At 37.8% G+C, this 12,235-nt stretch overlaps 2 protein-coding genes across 2 annotated transcripts; one reads left to right on the top strand and one right to left on the bottom strand.

Moving 5' to 3' along the window:
* Positions 1 to 279: 279 nt before the first annotated feature.
* On the top strand, positions 280 to 4,783 carry LOC105141081 (ethylene-responsive transcription factor WRI1-like). The gene is made up of 7 exons (XM_011048176.1): positions 280 to 756; positions 856 to 938; positions 1,106 to 1,114; positions 1,228 to 1,316; positions 1,698 to 1,822; positions 1,939 to 2,015; positions 4,022 to 4,783. The coding sequence occupies exons 1-7, from the start codon at positions 557 to 559 to the stop codon at positions 4,696 to 4,698; spliced, it is 1,260 nt and encodes a 419-aa protein (XP_011046478.1). The 5' UTR covers positions 280 to 556; the 3' UTR covers positions 4,699 to 4,783.
* Positions 4,784 to 7,376: 2,593 nt separating this feature from the next.
* LOC105141082 (calcium and calcium/calmodulin-dependent serine/threonine-protein kinase-like) lies at positions 7,377 to 10,090 on the bottom strand. Its single transcript, XM_011048177.1, has 7 exons — positions 9,064 to 10,090; positions 8,886 to 8,940; positions 8,672 to 8,782; positions 8,351 to 8,583; positions 7,980 to 8,187; positions 7,837 to 7,896; positions 7,377 to 7,749 (listed from the first exon to the last, which is right to left on the bottom strand). The coding sequence occupies exons 1-7, from the start codon at positions 9,783 to 9,785 to the stop codon at positions 7,573 to 7,575; spliced, it is 1,566 nt and encodes a 521-aa protein (XP_011046479.1). The 5' UTR covers positions 9,786 to 10,090; the 3' UTR covers positions 7,377 to 7,572.
* Between the last annotated feature and the right edge of the window lie 2,145 nt (positions 10,091 to 12,235).

Genomic DNA, 12,235 nt, shown 5'->3' on the forward strand with positions numbered 1-12,235 from the left:
ATGCAAATCACTGACATATCTCTTTCTTTTTAGCCCCTGCAGTCATTTTTATATTGAACAAGGAGATGGTTAGTTGTGGGAGAGAAGAAGAGATTCTCTCAAAAACAAACTTACTGTAGAGGCAGCAAATCCTTATTGGTAGCATGGCTGCACGTATTAGCCAAGTGTTAGGCCTCAGATTTAACTCAAGGTTAACTAACCCAGCTCAAAAATCCTTAACCCCGTGTTGGGTTATAAAGTTAACCCCCAAGAAACATGCTCTAGTCAAGTGGCCTCCTCTCCACTCCTCCCCTGTCTTGGTTCTGTGTGTTATTTTATTACCTCTCACCCCCGCTTCTTCCCTTTCCACTGTCTCTCCTTGTTTTGGTAAACCACTTTTGGTTGCCAAAATACACTCCTTCCAATTCCCAAAGTCACAAAATCTAAACTGGAGTAGGAAAACAAGGGAGACCTCACGGGTTAATTAATATAGCAGAGACCCATCTTTTTTCCTCTGACAACTCTTGCTTGCATTCCATCATATTTTGTGCTCTCACGTTGCCAAAAGAAGAAGTAAATGAAGAGGTCTTCCTCCTGCTCCTCCTCCTCCTCCTCCTCCTCCTCATCTTCTTGTATTGCCTCTGAAAGCATTCAGAAACCAAAGCCCAAACGCATTAGAAAGAATCAAAAGAGCAATCAAGGCAAATCCCAGAATGCTGCTGCTAATAACAGTCATAACTCTGGCAAAAGAAGTTCCATTTATAGAGGAGTCACCAGGTACCAAAACCTTGCTCAAGTGTGATTTTTTTTTTTTCCTTCCTGTGGGGTCTTCAAAATTTGCATGTGTGACATGCTTTGTTGATTGATCAAGAACAGACATAGATGGACAGGAAGGTTTGAAGCTCATCTTTGGGATAAGAGTTCATGGAACAGCATTCAAAACAAGAAGGGAAAACAAGGTGAATTTTGCTTAATTAATTAAAGATTAACGAAAACCAAGGAGATCTATAATCTTTTTTTATATTTTTTAATTATATATTTTTAATCCATCTTCTTACGTGTTCTGACCATGTTTTAATCTTTAAAATCATCCCTGTCACTGCAACTTTCACATTCTGCTGCTTAGTTTATTTGGGTAAGCACTCCACCTTAATGATCTCAATCTATTTTTTATATACATAATAATAAGAATCCCTTTTCATTTCCTTAAAACAAAGATCATGGGTCCTGATTGTATGTAACACGTAGGTGCCTATGATAATGAGGAGGCAGCCGCACACACCTATGATCTAGCTGCCCTAAAGTACTGGGGGTCAGAGACAACCTTGAATTTTCCGGTAACCTCACATTGTTTCTTTGACTTCTTTTTAAGCTTTGACCATTATCAACATCCATGTACTTTCTTTTGGTGTTTTCTTTGAAATCGCTAAGTTACATTTTAAATTATTACATGGATCCGGCGCAAGCATGTGGGCCATAACTTTCAAAATGAGTGTTTCGGATTTTGGTAGCTATGCGGTTATGATTTGAAATGAAAAGATTAATTTTTTTTATAAATTATAGTTTTTTCTTAATTAAGTTGTAGTTTTTACATATACATATATATATATATAATTTACGTTTAATCAATAAAACTAAACGGGATTAAAGGTGTGATTAGAGCAAAACACGATTTCAAAGCCTATTTTGAATATTAATTGGTGATGATGATGATGCAGATAGAAACATACACAAAAGAGATCGAAGAGATGCAAAAGGTGACTAAAGAAGAGTACTTAGCATCTCTTAGACGGCAAAGCAGTGGATTCTCCAGAGGAGTCTCCAAATACCGTGGGGTGGCCAGGTAAATGCCGCTTTTCTCTTGCACTTTATTTCACCAATCGACTGATTACAATTTAAGTACTTTATTTTTGGCATTGGTTATAATCGATGTGACTGGCTTGGCTTGGAATTTGACAGGCATCATCATAATGGCCGATGGGAAGCTAGAATTGGACGAGTTTATGGGAATAAGTATCTCTACCTTGGAACTTACAGTACGCTCCTCTCCCTCATTTTACTGTGACCATGGAAACTATACCTTCTTAGCATGAGATAGTAACGATTTGCTGTTTTTCCTGGATTTGGAGAATGCATGAATGAATGTATACTTTAGGAAGAATACAACTTGGCTTTTGACTTTGCTTTTTTCTCCAAAGTCCTCCCAGATTGGAAAATTTGGTTTGAGATTTGATGACAAAAATTATTATTATTATTATTATTATTTATCTCGACTCGAATTGACAAGCTCTACCGATCTTGAAGAAACTTTTAGAAAGGCGGATTTCTTTTGGATGAGTCGAATAGTGGAGTCCCATTTTGGATTTGCATTAGAAGCAGGATAGGACGGGCAACTTTTATGCTGGCTGGATGCCAAATTCAAAGCTGTCAGTGTGAGTCCACTCAAGCTAACGTGGCACAAACCCTTTTCTCATGCTGTCAAAATGGCAGGTTCTGTGATAAAAATGTTTGTGGGGGACTAAATTGGAAACAAGCTTTAAGGTTTGATATCTATGAACTGTTTTTTCAGTTTACAATAGTAGCACCTGCAAATGCACCAGGGCCCAGGATTAGATTACCGTTTTAGATGCTAAAAAGGATTAGATTTTTAGATCACCATGCCACGCCGATTACTAAATTAGTATAAGACGTGACGCCCACAATTCAATTTCCATCAGTAGGTCAGGTGACACGCCCTTACCATGACTAAAATGGGCGTGTCAGTTTTGTCAAAAACCCTAGATCTTTAATCTTTTTGCTTGCAAAAGCCTGGGGCATTCCATCGCTAGTGCAGGGACCAATGCTAGGGTTCATCAAGAAAATTGTGGGGTGCATCCTTAGGCTTGAACATCTACTACAGGGTAAGGCTTATATGCCCACAAATTAGGCATTAACTAGCCACCTTAGTGGCCCTTGTTAATGGTGTCGGCCTCTGGTGACCCCCATGGCAGGCCTAGATTGCTTATTAACGAGGAGAGATGGCAGTCGAAGGCGGATTGATGGTGGTGGCCTTAAAGTCAGAACATTTTCATTTTGTCTCTTTGCATTAGAAGAGAATACATGGCCACATGGGTGGGGTAGCTTTCACACCATTTTTGGTGCAAGAGTTGGGGTAAACTATTTCCTGCCTTTATAGATTCAGCGACTTTCCACTTTGGTCCTTGTAGTTTAAGATCACTCAGTTTTGATCTTGTAGTTTCCAAGGATTTCCAATGCGATCCCTGGAAGTTAAATAGCCAGCACAAGCTAAACTGCTAAAGTCACTCTGGGCCCTCCTTTGTGAATTCTTTTATCGGGATCTGAGAATTTTTGTGGGATGTTATTGACATGCATGGGAGTTTGGAAGATAAAGAAGGGGGAGATGGGCATTTTGTTAGGTTTAGTTAGATACATGATGGCTATATGCCTAGGTTTGAACTCTTTCAAAACTGCAAGATTAAAATTGGGAAATTCAAACTACAAGGGCTGAAATGGAATGTTCACAAATCTATAAGGGCTATAAAAACTTTTCCCTTGGTACTAACCACAAAAGCTTCACCAAAAAGAGGATCGATCACCTAGAAGAACCCCATCAAAAAATTTTCAAAAAGAGAGAAAGGCTAGGTGGCGTGGAGCTTTACAAACTTGGAAATGGACAATCTTTTTGGTTGAAAAACTTTGAAGTACGGCTGATTCTTGATGCTGTACTTGTCTAATTAAGTAGCAAGGTCTCATTCAACAACTAGCTAGGGCACGATCAAGGGAACTAACTCGGTTAGCTTTGTTGCTTGGTATATTTTTTTTAATACTCCAAAAGTGAGATTTGAATGCAATTATTAAAATACTATGCAGTAAGCATGTGAATTCCCAATCTAGCTTTATTATTTAAAGCAACCAACCTCGATTTATTCTGTATCATAAAGCTACTTTTCTACTCGCATATCCTTAATTTATCGATTGCTTGATTAATTAATTCACTAATCAGATTTTGTTTGTCTACTTTTTGTTTGTTAATTCCGTAAAGATACACAAGAAGAGGCAGCGGCAGCGTATGATATGGCGGCGATACAGTATAGAGGAGCAAATGCGGTGACCAATTTTGATGTTAGCAATTACATAGAACGGTTGAGGAAGAAAGGCATCCCTATAGACCGAATCCTCCAAGAACAACAACTTCTTAACAACTCGATTGATTCCAGCGTGGAAGTGGAAGTGGAAGTTGAACAACCAACACCACCACCACAACAACAAGAGGAACAAGAACAAAAGATAGTCTCGTCGTCTTCGCAACTTCAATGTTCACAGCTAAATTCAAGCTTGGCTGGCACGCCTCCTATGGTAATTATGGACACTATTGAAGAGCACGAGCTAGCATGGAGCTTTTGTATGGATTCAGGATTGAGCCTCACAATGCCCGATCTTCCTCTCGAAAAATCCTGCGAGTTACCGGACTTGTTCGATCATACAGGGTTTGAAGACAACATTGACTTGATATTTGATGCATGTTGCTATGGAAATGAGGCCAATCCGGCTGGCTACATATTAGAAGATAATAGCACAGGAGGAGTTGAAGAGGTTGGTGTTACAAGGAGCATTGACGAGGAAAGTGAAAGTGGGAAGGACAGGTTGTTGTCTGATTCTGTCTCAAATTCTCCAACTAGTTCAACAACCACCTCTGTTTCTTGTAACTATTCTGTTTGAGTGTTTCTTGGACTTCCAGGCCTGGGGATTGTTAAGGTTTGTTTAGATTTTGCTTTGTTGGGTTCTGTTGCGGGTGGATGGGGAGGCGGGGAAAAAAAGAGGATCAAAATATCCTTAGTTTTTCATTTTTCATGTTTGTTTTCTCTTAATTACTTTAAAAGAAAATGAGTTAAAAAGTTTTTTTAAAAAAAGTTTCAATAATTTTTTTCCATTTTCGATTTTCTGAGCTGATTTTTCTCCTTATAAACTTAGGGAGGAATATGGCTGGTCTCTCTGTTTAAGTATAGTTACTCACTAAAAATACTCTGAAGAACATTCTAAAATTTCCCTGTAATTTCTTGCTATTTTTCTAATACACTACAATCTTGAAAAGAAATTCCCTGACATGTAATTTTCTATATCAATTAGAATTCAATAAAATCTTCACCTTCTAGTAAATTACTTCAACAATTTCACGAGCATGTATGCATCTTGATTTAGCCTAGTGAAAAGGGCAAGATGAGATTAAAAACAAAGATCTTTATTCTTAGATCCTCACCATCTAAATGACTTGAATTTATCAAATAAGATAAACAAAAATTCTTCTTATGGAAAAAAATGATGCGCCCATGGGCCTGGATCGGGCTCTAAGCAAACCACCCAAAATCCATACTTGTAGTTGTTGGGGTTGGAAATTTGTAAGTAGTTAAGAAGGAAAGGATGAGAATGATCGAGTGGCTTCAAGGCTCAAGCTATGTACAATGCTCGCCAACAATGGGCACCAGTTTATTTTCGTAGCACTTTCTTTGCTGCCCTTTCTTCAAATCATGGTGTCAGCTCCTTCTTTGACGGGCATGTGAATCAACAGACCGCAATACCTTTGTTCTTTAAACAGTATGAACTTGCGCTCGAACATTCTCTGGAAAAGGAAATAGAAGCAGCCTACGATACAATTTGCACCACTCCTGTACTTAAGACGCCATCGCCAATGGAACAACAGGCTGCAAATATTTATACCAAGCAAGTATTCGCAAAGTTTTATGAAGAACTAGTTGAAGCTTTTGTATATACAGCAAATAAGATTGAGCGAGATGGGATGGCCACCAAGTACAGGGTTGCAAAATATGAGCATGATGACAGGGCATACAAAGTGACGTTGAGAACATCTGACATGCAAGCAAGTTACTATGTCTGTAAGCAAGAGTTATATAATCTGTTAGAATTCCTTTGGGTGAGCTGAGCCCGAATTGAGTCACAATTCAATTTCAGTTCATACTGTTCAGGTCCTGCCCACCTCACCGCTCGCACTTGCCAGGAAATGCTGGCTCACCCCTGAAGTGCAGGAACTTGTGTGTTTTTGTGCTTTTTAAAAGTGTATTTGTTTTTTAAAAAATATTAAATTGATTTTTTTAATTATTTTTTTATGGTTTTGATGTACTAATAATTTTTTTTATTCAAAATAATGTTATGCTGTAATTGATCACGTGGTGATTAAGGGAGAAAAAAACCCATCTAATCAATAATTTGTTTATAAATTCTCTTTTTCTGAAAAAAAAACTCTTAATTTTAATTATTCATTACAAAACTTGTATGTGTGTGTGTGTGTGTTTGTGTTTACCAAGCATTCCTTAGATTCATTAAGCTTCATGGATTGATTGTTATCCTTGATGAAGTCATGATACCAGTTTCACTACCACTGATCAATCCTTGGTTCCCGCACAAATTCATAAGGTCTGTCAATGCTTTAGTCACATTGAAGAGAAGGGTAATCGATCAAAAAGCTTTTCTTTGCCATTCATCAGAGTTGATTGGCAAATAAGAAATCCTGTTGTCGTCCTGATATAATATTGCATGATATTTTACAGCCTTGCGATCCCCTTCTCTTGATTGAACTGTCTCCTTGAATGTAACATGTTGCAGATGCTTTTTTTTCTTTTTTTTCACCCCAGAAGGCGAGCTGAGGCAACTAAATCCAGGTGCATGAGAAGCAACATTGATCTTAGAAGTTATGGGTGCCAATATGGGAGACTAGATGGAGGATTTGGAGGCCACAGAAGCTGAAGAGTTAAGCTGGCTGGATGTAACAATCACCAGCGAGCAAGTGAATCATGATGTACAAAATACCGATGATTCCAACGAGAGTACTGACAACAGAAGCGGCGATCTCACGAAAGGTCTTGATGGGGATGATTATTTGTATTAACCCACTTATTTTGTCATAGGATAGAAAATTGTAGAGTTCATATAATTGCCTTGAATCTATTTTGAACCGAGTTCATGTAGCAAGAATTGCTAAATCAAGGGAAATATCCTGATTACGTTGAATGGAAATATAGAATTTTGGATCTTGCACGATTTCATTTTGTTCTAAGAATTTGTGTAAATTTTACAAAGCTACATAGTGGATGGGCACAAATTCATCTGCAAGTTCAAAACCACCGTAGCTTCCAACTCCGATTATGCCTATTTTCAAAAAAAATTTGGTGAGCCAAATGCAAGATTATAGGAGAAGATTAGCAGGTGAGTTGAGCCTGACCATATGGATACATGATGGAACATTACTAAGATCTCCTGAAAAGCTGTACCTGAATTAACAGCTGCATCTTGTTTTTCTGTTTATGAAGTGAAACCTGTTCAAGCATCAAGCATGGTTATGTTCCCTGATATCTATGCTTCTACTGGTTTAGTATCCATCAGACTGAGAAAGTTCCTAACTTCAGCAAATTAAGAAACAAAATTTCTTTTACCTCATTTAGTCACAATCTCTATTGCCTGAATAGCATTAGCTAAAAGAAAGACTTTGAAAAAAACAAAAAGCATATCTGGAATGATGGTAGTGGGAAAAAAAAAAAAACATAGCTGGAAAGATGGTGGTGAAGGCAGAAAGTGGGAAAATTATTGTTGCCGAAGAGATGAGAGGACCACATCCTGAAGCGAACTGTCCCTTTTCATTGCAGCTTTGAACTCATCAAAGGTGACTTTTCCATCACTGTTGGCATCCATCCTATCAAATATCTCGTCCAATTTCCCCGGTTCTGCTATATCTGCTGGAAGGCAGTCCTCGGGCAAAGCCTGCTCGAAAAACATTCTATATGTCATCTAATCTTGGAAGCAATTTAAACTTTTCAAGTTATAAAAATTGTTAGGGAAGCAGCTTACTCTGAGCATTGATGCTACTTCTTCCTTCGTGATGCACCCGGATCGGTCTGTATCATACATCTGTTGGCCGAAAGGCAGAAAGTGGGAAAATTATTTTCTTGTTGATGTTGCAAGTTGGAGGGAAATCAGGGAACAGAGCATACCTGGAAGCACAGACGGAGAGCATCATCCCCTTGAGAGTTCCTGAGGCTGGAGAAACCACAAAGAATCTCCCTCATGTCAACTGTTCCATCCCGGTTGTTGTCAAATAGATCGAAGATGCGGGGTGCCATAGGGATCAGTAACGACATGTTCATTGCTTTCAGCACCTCCTCGAATTCGGATAGAGTAGCATTATCACCTTTTGCACACCTGCACACATATATTTCCCGTTAGAATATGAAAAATTGATAATAGGGCAATCAAAATGTTAAAGCTTCTTTATGCAATTTATCAGCGGTCAAATGCTGATAAACCTAAAACTCTACGCAAACTGAACTAAAACTTCGGGGCACGAAATAGTTTGAGTACTCACAATTTGGAAAAATGTAGCCTGAGTTTCTCGATTTCATCCTCCTTGAGGTCATGTGATCCTAGTAAAGATTTCAACTTTTTGGTTCTTAAGAAAATTGTGCTACTCCACACACTGGCTATTGCTGCAGCTCGGAATTTGCGACGGGCATTGAAACTCTGCAGCCTTGAGACAATCTCGGGGTCCATTTGTTCCTCTTTTGCAGAATCCCCTATCACCCAAGGATGATTTAAAACCTGTCACCACATGCAGTATGTTTTTTTAGAGGAGGCTTTCGATAATAATAGGAAAAGACCAATAAGTTAAGGCTTTGGGAATCTGTACATCATGAGCACTCGGTCTCCTTTCGGGATCAACTTGCAGGAGATCAGTGATCAGTTGTTTTGCTGATGAAGTAATGTTCTTCCACGTCTTCTCATAGAAAGTGAAATCACCCTGCATAGCAAATCATTTGCCTTTCAGAAACATCGAAGTAGGATAAACTGAACAGTGAAGAAAATGATCTAGCTTTGGTGGAGGCAAGAAAATATCAACATACAGCCAGTATCACTTGTTGTTTCTGCTTGTTGGACTGAGCAATGAAAGGCGGGTACCTGGAATATCGAAGGAAGAAAACAAAAAAAACTGAGAACTTGAACCGAAAATCGGCATCTTGATCGTTGACTTATGGCAACAAATGATAGGGTACAATTTGAGACACGAGAAAATTAACTCACCCTGAGAGCAGGATATACAAGATTACTCCCAAAGACCACATATCAGTTTTAGAGCTATTTCTGCCTTGAGAAAGAGCTTCTGGTGAGACATAATCAATGGAACCAAACAACCCTACTACTGGATCGGTGAACTCTTCCACAGAACTCAATCCAAAGTCCATAATCTTCAGAGTAGAATCATCGTTTTCATTCAAGAAAAGACAGTTCTCTGGCTTCAAGTCTCTATGAACAATATTAGCCCTGTGAAGAGCTCCCAGACCTTCTGCAATCTGCCTAACCACAGCTGCTGCTTCACTCTCAGAGTACCTGTCTCGAGCGACAATTCTGTCAAACAGCTCTCCACCAGAACAAAGCTCCAACACAAGATGCACCCCATTTTGATCCTCATAAACATCATAGAGGTCAATCACATTCGGATGCGGCGATACATTTTCTACTATCTTTCTCATAACCAATATTTCATTTGTAAGTAAAGCATCAGATACTGAAACCTGCCTCCATGTTGGGAATTTGAAAGAAGAAATGCTTCTCTCACCATCACCGCGAGATCTCGGAATTCCTGATGGAGTTGACGGGCCTAATCTTTTCAATGTCTTGATGGCCACCTGCCTCCTATCTCCACTTGTCTTCAGTATACCTCTCCTGACAACTGAGAACCCACCTCTTCCTAGAATGTCTGAAACTTCATATTCATCTGAAAGTTTTCTTGTTTCCTGTCCCATGAAGACAATTTCCCGGAAACTAACTACCAAACACTCAACAGAAATGGAATCTTGAAGACTTGAAACTTTCAGACAAAAAAACAAATAATGGGAAGAACTAGGCAGGTAGTTTTCAATTATAAGGGAGAGAAGAGACAGAAAAGATTGACATCAGCCTGAGAAGACTTTTTGCATTAGTTTATGCATGAAATTCAAGAGAATAAATTATAAGAGATGGGAGCTGAAGAAAAACCGACAAACAGGCGAGGTCAACTAAACCTTAATTATTAGTCTAGTGAGCTTCCTTGTCTATCTTCAAATTTTTTTATTTTTTTTTCAATGGTTAAGATATTCTCCATCAACTTGTATGTAAACCGATATTAAATTTTATCTTTAAAAGATTTTAATAGAAAAATAATAGTATTAAGATTTGAACTCCGAAGATCAAAATACAGAACAAACCTTTTATCTACCCAATTTACCACTTAGATTTTCTCTAAATTATTAGAAGAAATTTTATAACACCTGTATATCATCTTAGATCTATATAATTATATTCTTAATATTTTATTATGGTATTCATTTAAAATATACAAATGATGATATTTAGGTAGGTAGGTACGTAGGTTAGTTAATTTAGATTGATTTAAATCAGTCCAGAACAGCTGAGAAAAATTAAAAAATTAAACTAAATTTTAACCAAGCCTCGTATGAAACAGGTGAAGATAATATAACATTTAAAAAAAAAAAAAAACAAACCTTGCCCAGGCCGGAGATCTTCTAAAGCTTTAACAGGTTCACGACTGCAAAAACTATCAACATGGGCTTGTTAGGATAGATGGTCCAGGTCCTCGAGGCTATAAGGCCTAGAGACATGTCTATGGAATGAAGAAAGATGCTTAAGGCTTAAATAGGATATCATACCTGCCAATTAATTTGATTATCTCCTCTAATCTGGCCTTTTGGTAAGGCTTAAACGTATTTGGGTTGGTGTAACTCTTAACCTAAACATGGGCTGTGTTAAATTCTGTTTCCTATTGGATATTTCTAGGCCTGTCCTTGATGGCTGGAATCTATTCACCCTCTCTTAAAAAAAAAATATTTAAAAAATCACATTCAGATGTTTAAGTTATTTTACAGGTAATTAAATTTACTCTACTCTAGTTAATTATTTTTTCGGATCGTATGAGAGTCTAATCTTAAAAAAGCACAGATTAACTCGAATTAATTATTTATCATTTTGGTTTTAAGAAAAACTTAATTGGGTGTTGATCCGATTAGGTCAACAAAACCATGGATAAACTCCTCAAATGCACAGGTTTTAACTGGTTCAATATTCTTTTCAATTAATCTAAGCTTTGGTCACTAATTTACAAACCAATCCGCCGAATATGAACAGCAACGCTTAATAAAGGAAAGGGAGAAAAGCAGCAGCGGCAGCAGAGCTCAGGACAATAAATATTAGTGCACAACTTTCCTTAAGGTGAGGGCTAATGGTGACAAGGAATCATTAGAATTTGCATTGAATTTGACCAGGTGAATAATACAATGGTCGGATGGTGACAAATTATATGACTTGAAGAATGTTTATTATAATAGTTGTTTGGAGCATCTATAAGTTTGATGTTCTGACATAATTTTCTTTAATATTCCTAAAAATATATTATAAAATCCTCTCTTTTATATGCTATTTCTAGAAAAAGGCAAGAAAATTTACAAAAAAATCTCGATGCAAAAGGTGATTTATATAATATCTTCAAACTTTTAGACGATTTTAATAATTTCATGATACCTCGGAAAGTTATCTTGAGTTGAGAAAAAAAGAGAGAAGAACAATCAGGAAAAGTATAACTGGGGGATCTGAGTCCCTTCTAGATATTGTAGAGTCTGAGTCTCTGCAAGAAGAAAACGCGGGCAAGCATCTTGCGTGCATAAATATATATACAGACATACACCTAACGTAGAGAGAGGAATCAAAGTGGGAAAAATGGGAACAAAAGATGGGGTTGAAAGAGGGGACGCAGGAAGTGGAAATATGCGAACTTCAAAACCTGCCTGCCTAACTTTGAATGATCTTTTTCATGTTCACAGGGAACATTATACAATTGTTCTCTGGATTTGCTTTCCTTTCAAATCAGATTCTTGGTTGTTCCCCCCGTTATTCTCCCCGTGCCTGACCAAAAGCACGGGATTAATTTGATATTTTCCCATAGTTTGGTAACGCAGTGCACTGTGATTTCACCTGCGTTTTGCCTGTAAAAACACCAAGAACTATATTTTTGATGTGGTGCATCGCTCTTCTAAATTATACCTTAATCTCTTAGTGTGAGTTTGATAGCGAGGTGGAATTAGGGGGGCTGGCAGGGGCCTGCAAGGAAAAATTCTTTTTCCAGCCCCCCCTCCTTTAATAAATTATATTTTTAGTTTTAAAAATAGAAAGTTCTAAGTTCTAACCCTCCTAAATTCTTTTT

This window comes from Populus euphratica, unplaced genomic scaffold (genome assembly GCF_000495115.2).
Source record: "Populus euphratica unplaced genomic scaffold, PopEup_1.0 scaffold250.1, whole genome shotgun sequence".
Taxonomy (NCBI): Eukaryota; Viridiplantae; Streptophyta; class Magnoliopsida; order Malpighiales; family Salicaceae; genus Populus; species Populus euphratica.